General features: G+C 45.3%; 1 protein-coding gene across 2 annotated transcripts in view; it reads left to right on the forward strand.

Annotated features, from left to right (window-relative positions):
* The window catches only part of HPRT1 (hypoxanthine phosphoribosyltransferase 1), a 63,928-nt gene extending 49,395 nt beyond the window's left edge, over window positions 1–14,533 (forward strand). For both annotated transcript variants that reach the window (XM_069746966.1, XM_069746967.1), the window contains exons 6-9: window positions 863–945; window positions 2,805–2,851; window positions 10,230–10,306; window positions 11,216–14,533. In XM_069746966.1, the coding sequence (XP_069603067.1) occupies window positions 863–945; window positions 2,805–2,851; window positions 10,230–10,306; window positions 11,216–11,263 (255 nt within the window). In that variant the 3' untranslated portion in view covers window positions 11,264–14,533. The remainder of the gene's footprint in view (window positions 1–862; window positions 946–2,804; window positions 2,852–10,229; window positions 10,307–11,215) is intronic.
* Window positions 14,534–18,335: the final 3,802 nt, after the last annotated feature.

Raw genomic sequence — 18,335 nt, forward strand, 5'->3', positions numbered from 1 at the left:
CCGGATGTCAGCTGCGATAAGCAGCTGACACTCGGCCGCGCTCCCCCCGTGAGCGCGGCCGATCGCCTATGACGTACTATTCCGTCCTTGGGAAGTAAAGCCCACCCCACATGGACGGAATAGTACGTCTAATGGCAGAAAGGGGTTAAAGTCTTCACATGCTTGTGGTTAGGAAATGCTATATATGCTCATTTTAGACTCTGGACAGGTTCATCTGCATGTGATTGTTCTCCTGGAGCTGTCATTTCGTAATATGCTAGATGAATAATATGCTAGATGAATAATATGCTAGATGAAATGTTTAGGACACAAGTAACAAGTAGTGATGAGCGACCGTGCTCGTGTGCTAACTGAGTGACTTTGAAAAATAAAGTCCCTGCGCCTTCCAGTCTCGTGACTGTTAGACAGACCCAGCACATGCAGGAATTGCCTGTTTGTTAGGCAAGAGTTCATAAGAACAACTTTTCCCAATAGTCGGGCAGTGAAAATGAGAACTTCTCCGAGCACGTTCGCTCATCACTAGTAACAAGGCAAATTCCCTTTATTTCCAAATAAAGGGGCTGTGGCACTTTTTGGGCTACGTATACCCCATCTTTGGAACTTTCAAAATTAACAAATTATTTATTAATAATAAAGCATCTATAAGATCTATCAATAATTTTCTGTGAATATTATCATATCATCACCAAGCCAGGTCATGTGAGAAAGTAGTAAGGGCTCAGGTGGCGATATAATAATGTGCTGTCAGCAAAACTTCACGCTACAAAAAGTACAAGTGATGTACAAACGTGAACGTATTGGATGGATAAAGATTATTTGACATTTGATATACATTTTTTTTTCTTCTTTATGGTTCTTTAAGGACATCATTGATACGGGAAAGACCATGAAGACATTACTGGCAATGCTGCAGAAGTACAATCCCAAGATGGTTAAAGTAGCCAGGTAACAATGAGCAGAGCGCCCCGGACTGATGGATAAAATTCATCATTGCTTGAAATTATTTTCTTGCAGTAATGATAACTCCTTAACATGTAGCTGTAACTTTGTAAATGTTTTTTATAAATTACAGGTGCTGCATATTGTTGCTAACTAGTGGAGGTCTGAATCTCGAGACCCCCATCGATCAGTCGAAACATGCATGAGCGGTGAACTGATTCAATAAGCTATGGGTCCAAACACCGATCGGTGCGAACCTGGACTATTGGACTGTACATTGTTCTGTGCGCTCAGCTCAAGCAGGAGCTGTGGGGGTCTCGGGAACAAAACACACGTTGATCAGTAGCCCTATGCAGCGCCTTTACATAAAAACTTCTATGAAATGACTTTTACACTTCAAGTAATTTATTATTGAAGGGGGCATTCTCAAGTTTGGAAGTTATCCCCTAACTGTGGGATAGGGGATAAATTCCTGATCACTGGGGGTCTGACCTCACCAATCCCGAGAACCGGAGCTCTGCGGAGCCCCATGTAAACAGAGTGTCGCTCCATCTATTCTTAATGGGACCACTGGAGAAAGTCTAGCACGCTACACTCGCCTGATCATTGGCACTTCCATAGGAATTAATGAAGTGACAGTGTGCAGAATTGTGTACCATTCACTCGGTCTCTTCAGAGTCCTGCTTCTTGAGATCGGAGGGGTTCCCAACAGTCAGACCTCCACTGATCTGAAAATTCTATCTCATGAATAGGGGGATAGCTTCCAACTTGAGAATACCTCTTTTTAAAGTGTAAGGGCTCATTCAGACAGCAATCATTTTTCTTCAGTCTTTGTACTCTAAAACCAGGAATGGAACATAGAGAAGAACTAGAATTGAAAGATTAACATCTGTTCTGTGTTTTGGAGATGCTCCTGGTGTGGGCATATAAACAGTGATGAAAAATCACTGATGTCTGAACAAGTCCTAACGGTCGTTTTGGGAAAACTTTCAGTAGAATGTGTGTGCCTGCATCCAGCTCCGCACCCCTGCCCTCTTCATAGAACTTTAGGAGCAGCGACTGTTATCTTATCTCAGTAATAGCAAAATTTACACACTGAGCACAGATTTTTCGTGTGAATTGAAATGTCAATCCAGAAGGAGAAAGAGTGCATTCCTTTGAAACAATATATTAACAACATTGCTTATTGTACTATTAATTTCCAAAAGAAAAATTAAAACTGTTACTCTTTAAAATAAGTGTTTGGTGAGCAGGCTAAATGGTATAAATACTTATTACTTGCCTGATAAGTCTCTGGTGCACCCCATGAGTCTATTTACACCCCAGCATTGGTTATGTGCAGTATATCCATGAGACTGGTGCATGTAAATCGCTGACTGACTAGTGTACAAGCTACCCACACGACCGGGGTTGCTGCAGGTAAGTAAAAAGATGGCCGGAGGCACAGGTGCAGTGCCCAGGCAGTTATCGGGGAACTAATGTTTCTTTTATACAGCTTTCCACCTCTAGTGTAATTTTGGATGCTCCTGGAAAACGTCTTTTTAATAAATATAAAATATTTGACACTTATGGCAGCCGCCAGCAGGAGGCGCACCCTTGTAGTAAATGTAGCAGACATGGCACATGTGTACGATGCACAGAGATAATAGTTGGGGCCATGCTGACAGCATAGAGAGAATTGCATATCTGTACTTTGCTCTCACACATACACGTCTGGCCATTCTGCACATACTGATCTCTTACTGCTCTGTGAAAATGTACACTTAGTACAAATTTAGTAAATTATTTCCGGTGTTATTATTTAGATTTCAGGGTCTATTGTAAAAAGTTGGATGCATTTTAATGAATTTAATTTATTTTTGCAGTTTGCTTGTGAAGAGAACTCCCCGAAGTGTTGGTTATCGGCCTGATTGTAAGTAGCCTTGCACTGTATGGTACATTAATGGGGAGATTGACTTGGGTATGACAATCTGTAATGGTGACACAGGGCTTGGTTCTACTCACAAGTTCCTTTCCATGTGATCTACTGGGTCATATAAATATAGTGTGGAACAGCCTTCTGCTAAAGCTGAGGTGTGGAGAGCCTGCATGTTACATAGACGACATGTAATACTCCATTAATGGCTATTACAGGGCGGTTCGCTGGCCCCAGCATGTTCCCAGCTGCTTAGAGTCTGAGATATCAGTGATGAGCAGGAGAAGCTGGGACAAGTATACACTAGTCTCACTTACCCACTGATGGGGCTCTCAGGAGTTCATTGCTGTAAATACATCCTGTTTGAAATTGTGATTGAATGTAACTAAAACGCCTTCCACTTTCATGGGCAAAAATACTGGTTCCAGCAGAGACATTTTGGTATTTTCTCCTTCGCCTCAATGGGGGACACAGCCCGTGGGTGTATGCTGCTGCCACTAGGAGGCGACACTAAGTGATACACAGAAAGTTCTCTCCTCCCCTGCAGTATACACCCTCCTGCTGGCTCTCAGCTACCCAGTTCTTGCTTAGTGTCCGTAGGAGGCACATGGACGGGTCTGCTGTTCAGACCCAAAACTCTTTTATTTTATTTTTACATTTTTGATTTTACCTTTTTACAACGGACGAAGGGGCGACTGATCCTTTCAAGGCTCCAATCTCCCCGAACTATCAACAGGCGAGCACGGAGAGTGTTGCCTCTCCGTATCCTCTCCTGCGACGTGGGATGCCAAGCCTGGGCTGATTCTTTGGGGGCGACGGGCCCCTTCAAGGGCACCGATCTCCCCACACCTTGTGAGCATATGGAGTGTCGCCTCTACGTACCCTCTTCCCCAGCCAGGCCTATTGCCGGACATTCAGCCCTGTCCCAACCTAGGTGATTACCCTTTGGATGTACAGAGGCCCACCTTGTGGCATCCGAGCAGCCCCCACTGCACCACAATTATTGAAAGCGCATGGTACAAGGAGGCGGACGGTTCCTCTCCACCTCCCTGACAAAGGGACGATGGATTGAGGGCTTTTCTTTATCCCTGCACCGTCCAAACAGCAGCAACAGCAGAGGATCTCGTCTACTTTTCTGACCTGCTGAACAAAGCTGCATACTCTGCCTTTGGCACCCACTGTGGTAAGTGCCAGGACTCGAGCGGCTGGAGGGCTCTGCGCAACCGGCGTTTTTTTTTCCCTTGTTTTGCAGTGGCAGGTCGTTTTTCCCCGTTCGGCGCCGGCTGGCTCCAAAAATTTAGCTCCTGGCTTTGGGTATGTGTAGGCCGCAACCCGGAACCTCCGCCCATGCTAGGCTGCGCTTCATGGCTCCGACCCCCCCCCCCCCCCCCCCCCATTCAAGCGCTTCTCATTCAGGACAAGAACTCTCACAGCATATTCTCGGCCATTATCTTCATCCTCCTGCCATTTGCGGACACGAGCTGTAAACATCCGGAAGCGGCTGCTGCATCGCAGTGGCGGTATTCAGCGCTGAAGACAGCGCTATTCCAACGCTAACGGGGGACTCCGGATCCGGGTAAGGAGACACCGCTCCATCTCTTCCCCCGCACGCACCACGGCAGCATAAAGGCTATGACCAGTATTCCCTAGTCTTTAAAGGCACACGACCAGCCTTCCTTGTCATTAAGGCATACGACCAGCAATCTCTGGTCTTAAAGGCACATGACCTGCAAGCTCTGGTCTTAAAGGTACATGACTAGCAATCCCTGGTCTAAAAGGCACATGTCCAGCATTCCCTGGTCTTAAAGGTACATGACCGCATTCCCTGGTCTTTAAAGGCTCATGTCCAGTAGTCGCTGGGCTTGTAGGTACATGTCCAGCATTCCCAGGTTTTTAAAGACACATGACCGGCATTCCCTGGTCTTAAAGGTTCCCTAGTTTAAAAGGGCACATGACCAGCATTCACTGGTCTTAAAGGCATGATCAGCCTGAAGCCGGTCACCTTTCCCAGAGTACCTAGTTCAAATGAGCTCAGGAGCTCGCCGCCGATCCCAGCTTTTCCCAGAGTACCTAGTTCCCCTCAAGGGGCTTCGCCACTGGCGCAATCCATGGCTTCTCTGACCACGAGATTGAACCCTCTGTGGTTTGAAGTGCTCGCAAGACCAATATACATGGATCCTCCCCTACATGGAAGCCTTAGGCTAGCAAGGGCCACATGTATTCTAGTAACTGAGCAAGACTCCGCAAATGAATCAGGCGTTGCCTTGGATCTGGACTTGCCAGAGCCTCAGAACAAGATGGATTCGCCTATTTAGGCCATCAACCAATCTCTGTAGATTGACAAGGACTACGGTTCTGCTGTAGATCACACAGGGTCCCTCGGAAGCTAAACCCTTAGTGCATTTGCCATTTTCCTGGACAGCGAGCGTCTGGATAAGCGATTCGCTGGCAGCACAGTGGAAAACGCTGATGTTTTGGTAGTTTTTTTTGCAGCATGGGAGTCCATGGTTCCAGTCCCACCATGAGCATTTGCAAATGGGCTTGCTTTAGAAGCAGAACCCTCTTCAAGCTCGGTATCCGCAATATGCAAACAAAGGACACCGATCTCCGCACACCATCATCATACGAGCACATGGAGTGTCGCCTCCATGTATACTCTTCTACTGCCGGGCCTAATGCCAACCCTGTCCACCCGGGGACTTGACCTCCGTGGATGTACAGATGCCCTCCTTTTTGATGATCGAGCAGTCCCCCTCTGCATCCCCTCTATGAGGATGGTTGATCGAGGGTTCATCCTTTTATCTCTGCACCTTTCAAAGACGGCAGCGACTCAAGAGATGTTCTTTTTCCTCACCTGATGGTTGCAGCCGCGCACTAAGCCACCTGTCAGCTTAACTCCTGTGGTATACCTGTCAGTATCCCTGCCCGATGGATCACCTTTTTAAAAAAAAATACCACAGACTGTCAATCTGACTCGTTCTGTCTTGCGGCCTCAATTTCAGCGCTCTACTTTTCCTTAGTCGCCACATGGGTGGCCAGCGCAATGGTCTTCTGGCTCGAGACGCTAGCTTCTTTGATTCAGAACAATAACAGAAAAAATGGAGTAGTGTCCGCAACACATACGAGTCTCCCGTGTAAATGTGCTATAGACCTCACCACTAGTTGTTTGGTCTATGTAGCGTTTGTTACAGATGTTTACAGTGTTGGTCTATATTTGTTTGACTCAGAACAGTAACCTTTTTTCTGGAGACAGTAAAGCTGGCCAACTAAATCTCTAGGGCGGGAAACTTTGCGGTTCGCCTCTCTGAATGCGGCTAGTTACGTGGCGCTGTCTGCAGCGAATGCCATTTTATTCAGAAGCGCTTCATGGCTCAGAGAATGGAAGCATACTCCTGGTTTAAAAAAAAAATCTGACATCACTCCCTTACAGAGTGGTCGCTTATTCCGTGAGAAGCTGGGGGCAGGAACAAAGGATCGCAGGTATCCTATAGACCCAACCAGCAGTGTAAGGGTTGTCAAGGACAGTCTAGATCTGGGGGATCTTGGTCCCTAAAAAAGGGGACTGAAAAGTAAAGGCCCCTTCACATTAAGCGACGCTGCAGCGATACCGATAACGATCCGGATCGCTGCAGCGTCGCTGTTTGGTCGCTGGAGAGCTGTCACACAGACCGCTCTCCAGCGACCAACGATGCCGGTAACCAGGGTAAACATCGGGTAACTAAGCGCAGGGCCGCGCTTAGTAACCCGATGTTTACCCTGGTTACCATGCTAAAATAAAAAAAAAACAAACACTAGATACTTACCTACCGCTGTCTGTCCTCCAGCGCTGCGCTCTGCTTCTCTGCTCTCCTCCTGTACTGTCTGTGAGCCGGAAAGCAGAGCGGTGACGTCACCGCTCTGCTTTCCAGCTCACAGCCAGTACAGGAGGAGAGCAGAGCACAGCGCTGGAGGACAGACAGCGGTAGGTAAGTATCTAGTGTTTGTTTTTTTTTACTTTTAGCATGGTAACCAGGGTAAACATCGGGTTACTAAGCGCGGCCCTGCGCTTAGTTACCCGATCTTTACCCTGGTTACCAGTGAAGACATCGCTGGATCGGTGTCACACACGCCGATCCAGCGATGTCAGCAGGAGTCCAGCGACGAAATAAAGTTCTGGACTTTCTTCAGCGACCAACGATCTCCCAGCAGGGGCCTGATCGTTGGTCGCTGTCACACATAACGATTTCATTAACAATATCGTTGCTACGTCACAAATAGCAACGATATCGTTAACAATATCGTTATGTGTGAAGGTACCTTAAGACCTATCCTGGACCTCAAACTTCTAACAAGCTTCACAAGGCCCTCCTTCTTCAGATGGAGTTCCTTCATTCGGCCATCACTTCAATGGGAAAAGGGTGGAGTTTTCTGGCATCCATCGACATTCGGGATGCTCACCCTCACATTACTAATTTCCTCTTTACAAAAATTCCTTTACCTTTCCATTCGCAAACAGCATTTTCAAGTTATGACCTTGCCCTTCGGCCTTGCATCCACTCCCAGAGTGTTCGCCATTAACATGGCGGCTGTCATGTCTTTCTTGCACTCTATGTGCGTGGCTGTCTTGTCCTACCTGGTCGACTTTCCAGTCGTTCTTCCAGGACTAGTCTTAGATAGTTCTTCCTCATTTCCAGCCCAGCAGATATCCTTTTTAAGGATGATCCTGGACACCTCCAGAGAGTTGCTATCCCTCCCTTGAAACAAGGCTGTGGCCCTTCAACAGGGAGTCCCCTCTCTCCGGACAAGACTGGCCATTTGGCAACTCTGGCAAAGCAAAGGCCAGAAGGGCCTTTCTGGTCATGGGCTGCCTTATCTGCTACATCGTTAAAAGAATCGGGTTCTCAAGACTGGGTTGAATTTTAGCCCCAGTCCGTACCTGCCCTCATTCTATCCGATTTGCTAAGAGGGTCCTATAAAAAAAAAAAAAAGTGGCAACTGAGGCAGTTCTCTTCGCTCCGCTTGTTTTCTGCTGGTCAAACAGATCCCCAGAGAGTAGTCTCTGAGCATCTTTCTCATCTGGGAGAGATCCTTTCTCCCGGTTTAATGGTTACTAATGACTACGGAGCGTTACCACACTGCTCAAAGCCTCTGGTTATCTCGGGAATCCAGTCTCCCAATCAGTTTTCTGGGGATCCCAACGGTACCACTGCTCCTACAGCAGGTCCAATACCTTCTGGCAGGTGGTCTCCCCAACTGTATTCAATCGGATTTTGTCACGGCTGTGCCATATGTCTATCATCTAACAGGTACCCGCGGTCAGGCACCTTGACCTACGTGCCTCGCACTCTGATGGACCGAGATCTACCATTCGGTGATCTCTGCAGCACTCACCCCAGGGATGGAACTCTGGATGGCAGTTTTTTCCTCAGCCGCCAGGGTCTCGCCTCAAGTGAGTGAGAACTTCTCTAGGAAGTCTTCCATCAGATCTGCCTTCACTGGAGCACTCCAGATGTAGATCGCATGGCGTCCAGAGTGAACGCCAATGTACTCAAGTCCACGGTTCGGCTTCGAGATTCAAAAGCCATCACAGGGCATGCTCTTTCTTCTGTCATACCAGCTCTATCACACCTCTTCCGCTAATTCTGAGAGTCTTTAGGAAGCAGGAACTCCCCAGTGATCCTTGGACATCCGCACTGACCAAGTCAGGTGTTAGGTTTTTTGTTTGCGGAACTAGTATTTTTACATCTTATTGCAACAAAACTGCAAGTAGGGACTTTCTCGCAGAGAGTTTTTCACACGTGGTTCCTCTCTATCGCTTATCGTTACACTTTGGGACTTTAATAGTCCAGGGAGCCTTACAGTAGACTCCTTGTGATCGGGATAGACTTTACTATCCTGCAATGTCCCCCCTCTTTTCTCTGCGATAACGCCATCCAGAAGAGTATTCGGAGCTGGACGCTCTGTTCCTTCAGTCTTTTTTCCTTATTACCATCAAGGCAAGGTTGTCCTCAGGCTGTCCCCGTCCCTTGTTTTCAAGGCATACGGTTACGAGGGCATCGTTCTTCCCCTCATCTCTTTGACACCAGTTCACAAAACGAAAGGGGTTCCCCATACCCTGGACAATGTGAGTGCCCTGAGTAGGTACATGTCGAGGACGGCATCCTTCCGGAGAAGGGACACTCCATTTGGGCTTCCTGACGGTTACAGGAAGGGCTTAGCCCTTTCTTCAGCCATGTTAGCCTGGTGGATTCTTTACACCATCCAGAAGTCCTTTCGTGTTATGTTCACTCCACTCTGTCGATCGAGGTTTTTCTTGGGTTCCAGACACCAGGCGTCGGCAAAGCACGTCTGTCAACTTTGCGGGTTTGTCCAGTCCGCATGCACCCTTGAAGCACTATATTTCCCAGACTTCCGCTGACGTGAGTCTGGGCAGGCGAACTCTGCAGGCCGCGGTGGCGCACTTGTCAGTAGTGTTACACAGGGTCTGACTTGATGTTGTTCCCACCCAGGGACTGCTTTGGGACGTCCCACGGTCTGTGTCCCCCAATGAGGCGAAGGAGAAATAGGGATTTTTGTGTACTCACCGTAAAATCCTTTTCTCCGAGCCATTTATTGAGGGACACAGCTCCCACCCTGTTATTAGCTTGTGCTTGTTTTTATAATTTGACATGCTATACTGTCATATATAATTTAGACATGCTATACTCTGTTATTATTGATCTCCTACTGCTTTTGCACCGAACTGGTTAGCTGAGAGCTAGCAGGAGGGTGTATACTGCAGGAGAGGAGCTAACTTTCTTTGTATCACTTAGTGGCGGCAGCAGCATACACCCACGGTCTGTGTCCCCCAATGAATGGCTCGGAAAAAAGGATTTTACAGGGAGTGCACAAAAATCCCTATTTTCTTTTTTACTCCAACTGTGTTTCTTTGGGTGGGAGAATATCCATGTTGTAGTCAAAATTGAGAGTTAGAAGAAAGCTTAGCTTTTTAGTTTATTAATTTTTGTTACTGCTTACCAAATTTTTTTTATACTGCTGTAATCGTACTGCCCAGGAGAATCATGTCGCAGAGTCCTTTTTGACAAATCAATTCCATGAAAACAAAATATAACAAACAAAAAATTTGTGGACTTGTGTGTTTTGCACAATTTTACCTCTTGTAGCATTTTTGTTTTTAATACATTGAAGGGTGTCATTCAAAATTACAGCTTGTCCTACAAAAAAAGGCTTCATGCAATTATGTTGATGAAAAAATAAGAACAGTCTTGTCACTTGCATGAAGATGATGAAAAAGTATGTGTGTATATATTATATATGGTATTTATTAGAATATAGAATTTATTTTTTTTTACCTGTTCCTAAGCTATGTAGACCATTAACTCTTGTAACTCTTCAGTTGTAGGATTTGAAGTGCCAGACAAGTTTGTTGTGGGGTATGCGTTAGACTACAATGAATACTTTAGAGACTTGAACGTGAGTATTTTACACTTTTCAAAGTGCAGGCAGTTGAGGGAAAAAAATGCAAATAAAAAGCACACAACCTGTCCACCAGCAGTAACTATATCAACTGTGCAGTCGCTTAGCTCTGTGGATACACGCTGACCATCGGCATTTCTGAATCGTGCCAGCCAAGATGGGCAGTGTTTGTTCATCAGTGCTGTAATGAGGAGAATTTGGAACATGCAGTAGAATTAAAGACATTGGGGCAGATTTCACAGTTTCTCATGCTGGATGATAAATACTCTTATCTTGCTTTACTTTTTATATCCATTTTTTTCCCTGCCAAAATGATGGCACATCTTAAGCCACACCACTCCCAATGAAGATGCTTGCTCCATTCAGCTGAACAGTAAACAGTGTTACAATAAGATAATAGGTCTAAAACGAAATCCATAATGTTAGGCATAGTCACAGAAGTAAATTTCCCCCATTGTTTGTGTATGGGTAGTTAAGTAGTGATGAGCGAATATACTCGTTACTCAAGATTTCCCGAGCATGCTCGGGGGTCCTCCCGAGTATTTTTTTGTGTTCGGAGATTTAGTTTTCATCACCTCAGCTGAATGATTTACATCTGTTAGCCAGGCTAAGTACATGTGGGGGTTGCCTGGTTGCTAGGGAATCCCCACATGTAATCAAGCTGGCTAATAGCTGTAAATCATTCAGCTGCGGCGAAGAAAACTAAATCTCTGAGCACTAAAAAATCGTCGGAGGACACCCGAGCGTGCTTGATTAACGAGTATATTCGCTCATCACTAGTAGTAAGCGACCTGTGTCGGAAGAACTCTTGGATGCCGTAGTATCTTGCTGCTCTTTATGTATATTGTGCATCTACCTCTTCTAGTGCCCGGTCCGGTCTGACATACTGTATTCTGTTTATTTCAGCACATCTGTGTGATTAGCGAGGATGGGAAGGAGAAATACAAGGCATAGAAGATACTTGAATTATTGATCAGTTGTCAGCTCCTAAGGCTGGGATGGATTTCCTGACCTCATGCTCCTAGACATCATCCACATCACATATTAGAAGCCTCACTGCATGAAAACAAATATACCTTGTCCGCTCTTTCACTTCAGTATGCATTGCTCATGAACGTGTCTCCATGCTGCATAATGTGATGTTCACAACCTCTGGAATATGTAAGATTTGCATTTCTTTCATTGATGAGTAATAGTTTCATGCAGGGGGTTGTAAAGACTAGTGCAAATTGGTAAATCTGTCCATATCTTACAATCAGGCTTGTAGCCTTCATTAATGGCATTAGCTGTAGCAAACATAACCCTTTTCCGTCTCATTTACACCGACTATCGTGAAAAGATGTTCTTATGAACTCTGGATACTTGATTATCGGCCTGTCTAAAAACAATGCCAGTCACCCAATGAATAAGCAAAGCATATTTTGCTGTGTGAAGTGATTTTTACGCTTGCTTACAAATCACTTTTTTCAGCAGAACATGTGCTGACTAGTGATGAGCGAAGGTGCTCGGATAAGGTGTTACGTGATCATGCTTGTGAGCTAGCAGAGTTTCTTCGGCGTGCTCGAAAAATATGTTCGAGTCCCCGAAGCTGCATGTCCCGCGGCTTTTCAGCCACAGCAAATGCAGGTATTACCTGTTTGTTAGACCATCCCTGTTGTGGCTGTTGAACAGCTGCGAGACATGCAGCAACAGAGATGCAAACATATTTTTCAAGCACACCGAAGACACTCAGTTAGCACATGAGCATGATCAGATGAAACCTTATCCCAGCACATTCGCTCATCGCTAGTGCTGACAATACAATGAGTATCTGTGTGCACATAAAAATCCATAAAGCTCATTTTTTGCTCATGGAGGTGCAGTCGGCCTTTCCAAACAGGCTATGACTCAACCACGGTTGTTGAACGGCTACAGTCTGCTCGTCTCCATTCAGCACAAGTCTACTGAGAAGTATATTAGTTTCATTGGTCCTTGTTGTAATTCCCATGACTCCATGAAAAAGAAACATCAGATGGTCCAGGCCAGGAACGTAATCTCGCAGGTCTCTAGTGGAGTTTACTTGATTAGATTGGGGTAACTGCACCACACATACAAGTAGGTATATAGCTTTTTGTGAGTAATGTACTTACTTATAGGCACTATTCTTTCACACAACAAACTCTCTGTTAACATAAATGACACTTTATTGACACTCAAGAAAATGGGCGAGTTGATAAAACACGCCATGGGATATTAAAAAAAAACAGCCGAGACTCCCAACAATCATGAGAACGGGGTCCCAAAGTCGCCCGTGTTACTTACTGTCTATAGCATGGGTGGTTCTTACACATGCCCACGTCATTCACACTGGTGGTTTAGAATCCCCCATTCTTCAGATCTCTGGGGGCCTGGGCAGCAAGTCCTCCAGATTATCGTGCATTTATAACTTATCCTATGGATAGGTGATACATGTTGTTTATGGGACAACTTTTAATTGAATATCCAAAAATGGGTTTTCTAAACTGGAAACCGTTGACATTTTTTATGAAGAGTTTTAACACAGCTTCCAAGTTCCACATGGGCAAAAGGAAAATGAGACCTCAAATGTCAATAAAATGTGTCAAATGTATTTGTGAATTTGGCCACAAGGCAGCAGGTCTGACTGCTGAGAGCCCCAACAATCTCCAAATGTTATGGAGAGGTGCCCCCCACTCAGGGCTCTGGAGAAGTGGCTGACATGAATGGTCATTTGCTCTCAATATATTCAAGTTTGTTTTCTTTAGGTGTACATCCACAGGGGTTATATATAATGGAGAATTTTATCAGTGGAAAATTCACCACCATACTATGCTGATTTGGATGTAGAAATGCCGCTTATTTTGCATTGCAAAGGGTAAAAACTTGCAAAATGGAATGAAATCCTACATATTTCAGCCAATTTTCCTTAAATCATCACCCTCAATGCTGATATTGTAATACACTGGATTTTTCACTCAGACAATCTGAGTCATGTCTGAGTCGTGTGGATGTACCTTTATGCTAAGCTTCCGGTGATGTGAAACTTAGCGGATTTTCCACTGCGTCTTTGCTTGCAGAAAATCTGTTGCATTTTACAATGCATAATTAAGGAATGTCAGCAAATCTGCAGCAATTGATATCTCTAGCGTAAAATTGACAAGAGCTGTGTGTAATATCTGCGGCATGACTATGCTGCACGTATAGGTGCGAATTTCCCCCTCTAAGGCTCCCTTCACATGTATATGTGGCATCCGTTTAACACGTACTGTTGACACACATCCACTCGTACCTATTAGAACCTATGGTGATCTTCACATGTCCATTTTTTTTCCCAGCCGCAAGGATGACAAAGGGTCAATACAAGTCTATGGGTCCATGTAAAGCACGTACTGCATACATATGGCACTCATGTGCTGTATGTGTTTAACATTGCAAAGTATAGGCAAAGCTTTGGAATTGATTTCTCTTAAGCCATACCGGGGGAAAAACAGATGGCGCAGTGATCTAAAACACCGACACCAGTATTATACGCCTGTGTGAAAGGGGCCTAATGCAAAGGGTGAGGTTTGCAGCTCCTCCGCACCTTTTTTTTTTGCAAGAATATTTGCAGCGGTGAATACCACTCTCAGTATGGCTGTGGCAGTAAATAAATATTTTCCACGGACACGTAACCCTACTCTTAATATCTGTCTAAATTGAATACCTTCAGCAGATAGTGATGCAGGAGTAAAGGACTGATAACTTTTTTTTGTTTTTCAACCTGTACACTGTGTTCAAGTATAGGATTTATGATGATGGACCTCAAGTAGACATTTCTTTTTTCTTTTTTTTTAAATGTGTAATTTATTTTTTTATATATATAAAGAATTTTAGTTGTAATTTTCTGCTTTTTAGAAATATAGCAAATCTAGAAAAACTTAGATTTGTGTATTTTGAAAAGAATTCAATAATTAAAGTTTCATCAGAAGGGTCATCAAGATATTGCAAAAAGTCTTTTCAAACTGTTGTAAAAGCAGTATGCTTTCTCTTTATTTTTACATATATTTAAAGAAAGTATTTATCTTTGTCATGAGCAAGGTTGTGAATAAGCTGCTTGTAGGAAATGTTATCCTCATACAGACTGAACTCTTAATTTTTTTTTTATGATTTAAGAATATTCAGTCTGATTTACAAAATAGCTGTTTAATTCATTTATGTAATCCTGCGGTCCATGACAATAAAATCTACAAAAAAAAATCAGATTGTGTATTTTTTTTTTATTTGAAAGATGCTGTAATTCAGATAAAAGAACAATGTTAGGCTGGTTAGATGTAACTGTTAAGTGGTTTTTGAGCATCTTCAGCCCTATCCTTGCGGCTGGTGCAGACTACCATATATTCTCTAACTTTTCATTGGGGGGGGGGGGCGCAGGAAACGGTCGGTGGATGCTGCCGACACTAAGCCAAAAAAGTTCCTTTTTGCAGATTCAGCTTGTGCTTTTGGGTGACAGAGTAGTTCACTCTGTTTTCTCCCCTAGAGACCGGGAGCACAGTGTGGGATTGCATCCCTATTATACCCTCTCGTGTCTACCAGGCAGGACCCTAACACATCAAGGGTGTTTGGGGCATCCGCACAGAGGGACAGGTGGTCTAGTCCTCATCACTACACCCCTGGTCTGCTTGCCTCCAAGAACCAGAGGGGTGAGAAGACTTATCAATTACTTGCCAGCCACCCAAAAGTCTGCGTGCAGGTCCTCTATGCCAGCCATCCAAAGGTCTGCATCCAGGTCCTTTGATGTCCTTCTTCCATTATCAGTCCATCTTCCATTATCAGTACGTGAACAAGGATTCAGTATCTTAAGAGCAGGTGCACTTCAACAATGAGGGAGGTTCTGTAAACACCTTCTCCAGGTCCATCGGAGCACCACCAACAGTGCCTATCAGGCTGAGCTTGGCAGATTCTCACTGCACCTAGTAGTCCTGAAGAGGGCGCTGTCCTTCCAGGCTCACCTGCAGAGTAGCAACCCAAGCTCCCATCACCATAAAGCCATGCTACATATAGGTGGTCCTCACAATCCAGGACCCCTAGAACAGCTCACCCAAACCCAACCTGACCAAACATCAATCAAAACAACCTGACAAAAGCCACAATCAGGAAGATGGTAGGGGCAGGAGAAGTATGTCATTGTCTGGAGGAACGAGATCAGCAGCTGACAGAAACTGACCGTATACCAGAGTCTACAGAGAGACTACAGACTAGCTCCATATCTGGAGAAACTCTGACCCCAGAGACCCCCAGATCCTGAGCCGGTATAGACTCGGTGCCCCATAATCTGGCCACCGAGGTCAGTTGGCACAGCCAGAGCTACAAGCCCAGGGAAGACAGACTGTGTCTACACTGTGACCTGGAGGATGAGACCCACTTCCTGCTACACTGCACCAAATACTCAGCAGTGAGGGACACTCACTTCAGGAGACTCTCCAGTCTCTTCCTGGATTTCAGCTCCATGAGGGAGGAAGAGAAAACATTTTCTGCTGGGGGAAGAGAGCGCGGTGGAGATAGCAGTGCAGTATGTGAGCGCATGCCAGACTGCGAGAAAGACAGCCATGATATGCCGTGGACTTCCTTACCCCCCACCCTGTACCTCATCCATCGTTCCCACAGTCCCCACCCATTATCCCCACAGTCCCTATTCCCTACTGTACACGTGCTTTGTCAAAACTGTTTATTTGGTCCTGCCAGTAAAGCTTCATTGAATATCATATATATATCTCTATCTATCTATATATATATCTCCGCAGGGCATGAAAAAAGGGGATTTTCACCTGGATGTTGAATATCAATCTCCCTCTCAAAACTCAATATATTGTAATTCAATATATATTAAATTATAATATATATAGAATTTTGAGAGGGAGTTTTAATATTCAACATCCGGGTGAACATTACCTTCTTTAATGCCCTGCGGTGACATCAGTGCTTCCCTATGGCTTCCAGGCATAAATTTAGTTCTCTGGCCTGGGCCTTCCAGCCCAACAGCAGCCCAACCAATCATGCTCGTCAAGGCTCCTGTCTGGCAATGACCAGCACCTGCGGGACAAACACAAATCGCTCCTTCCTCCCATCACATGGGCACACTGCATGCCTTCTCCTGGTGCCGCCTTTTCGCTGGACTCAGCAAATGGGAACGCTGCACGCATCTTACAAGCATTGCCTATTCTGCTTGGCGCCATCTTCCATAGCTGGATCCTGCTCACCACAGCAGACCTCGCCCTCCCTGAGGTGCAGCATCCGCCTCGTGCCTCCACATCACCACAGACTCTGCTCTTCAGGACTCAGGGTCTCGGTAAGCTCTGCGCTTGAGGCAGCTCTTATCCCCAGCACAAGTCTGCCTTGGCACATTCTATCATCTCTTCCTCTATCTCTGCCTAACCTCAGAGAGTCTCGCTCCCATCCTCCCCCTATTGTCCTTCATGTTGCTGGTTCCACCTGTAATAAAAAGTTTACCTCTGATCAAACTTCATCCCTCTGCTCGAATTATAACCCACACACTATGCCACCTTCCCAGGATGCCCCATTGCTCACAATGAGTGTTTCCCCCCCTGAGTGAGCTACAGCTCTGTCAGTAGGTGACCTAACAAAAGTATTCCACACTTTGGTCTTGTCTAAGAACGGCTACCCAACCCTGTTGCTGCCACCAGGCCCCTGTTAACTTACCCGGATTCCCAGACCCATAAGAGTACCTCTCGTAGAAGTTCCAAAAAGTATACCTGCACCAGCTTCTCATCTGGCTCCCCATCACTGTCCTCCAGGATACCATCTTCCTACTTCCTCCAACTTTTCAGCTGTGCAGGAGTCAGATCCCAATTCTGAGTCACATTCTGATCTAGACTCCGAACAGCTCTCCAAACTACGGGATAAGATGGAAAGTCTGATTGTAGTCGTTAAGGGTCTGATTAATGTAAAAGATGGAGACCTCTCCCTCTGAGCAGACAATATCTTTCAGAAGAACAAAGCGGCCTCACCAAAGTTTTGCCAACCGCGAACAATTCAACAGAATCTTAACTAACAAATGGGATCACACAGACAAGCCTTTTCAGAGGAGAAAACATACACATCCTGTATCCTTTTGCAGCAGATCTGCTTCAGAAATGGGCAGAGCTTTCAGTGGATCACCCAGCCTCCCAACTCTCCACTAAGGTGCCTCAGTTTGTATCCATATCCAGCGATCCGTTGGCAATATGCTCCAACGCGCTGTGAATTCCCTAGACACAGTTCTCCCTTCCATACCTGTTTCCACCTCTACCGCTGATTACCAGGGTGGTCAAGAAGATCATGGCGGAGGGCGTGCCCTTCATACTAGTCGCTAAGGACTGGCCCAGAAGACCTTGGTACGCAGAGGTAATCGACCTCCTCGCACTCTGTGGACTCCTGGATATTCCAAACCTGTCGCAGGGTCTCGTCTTACACCAGAATTCAGTCACTAAAGTTAACGGCATGCCTGTTGAAGCCGCAGTTCTAAAATAGTGGGGTTTTTTTTTCCTATCTGCTCGTTCAGACCATGATCAGAGCAAGAAAACATTCTTCTCGCATCTACCATTGTACCTGAAAAGCTTTTTTAACTTCGGTGCTAAATTAACCGGACTGACATGGTTTTTCATCTGCCATCCAGTCAGTCTTTATTGCAGTCTGGCCTGGAATCTGGCCTGTCCCTCAGTTCCCTTAAAGGGCAGGTGTCTGTCCTTTCCATCCTTTTTCAAAAGAATCTTGCATCTCGTCTGCTGGTTTTGAAAATTACGCGGGAGCTCATGCAATCTTTTTCAATTAATTTTTTGAAAATTAAACATTGTGTTTCATGCAGATTTTGTGTGGGTGTGTATGTCTGTCTCTTTTGATAAGCAAGGAGTGGAGGGCACCGCAAACAAATCCCAACAAGGAAGGTTCACCATGGGCTTGGAATAAACCATGACAAGAATCAAGACAAAGATCGTGCCCACATTTATAGGAACACCTCCACATATAGAAATATCAATATTTATTTTATTGGAAA

Source organism: Ranitomeya imitator, chromosome 2 (assembly GCF_032444005.1).
Source record: "Ranitomeya imitator isolate aRanImi1 chromosome 2, aRanImi1.pri, whole genome shotgun sequence".
Lineage (NCBI taxonomy): Eukaryota > Metazoa > Chordata > Amphibia > Anura > Dendrobatidae > Ranitomeya > Ranitomeya imitator.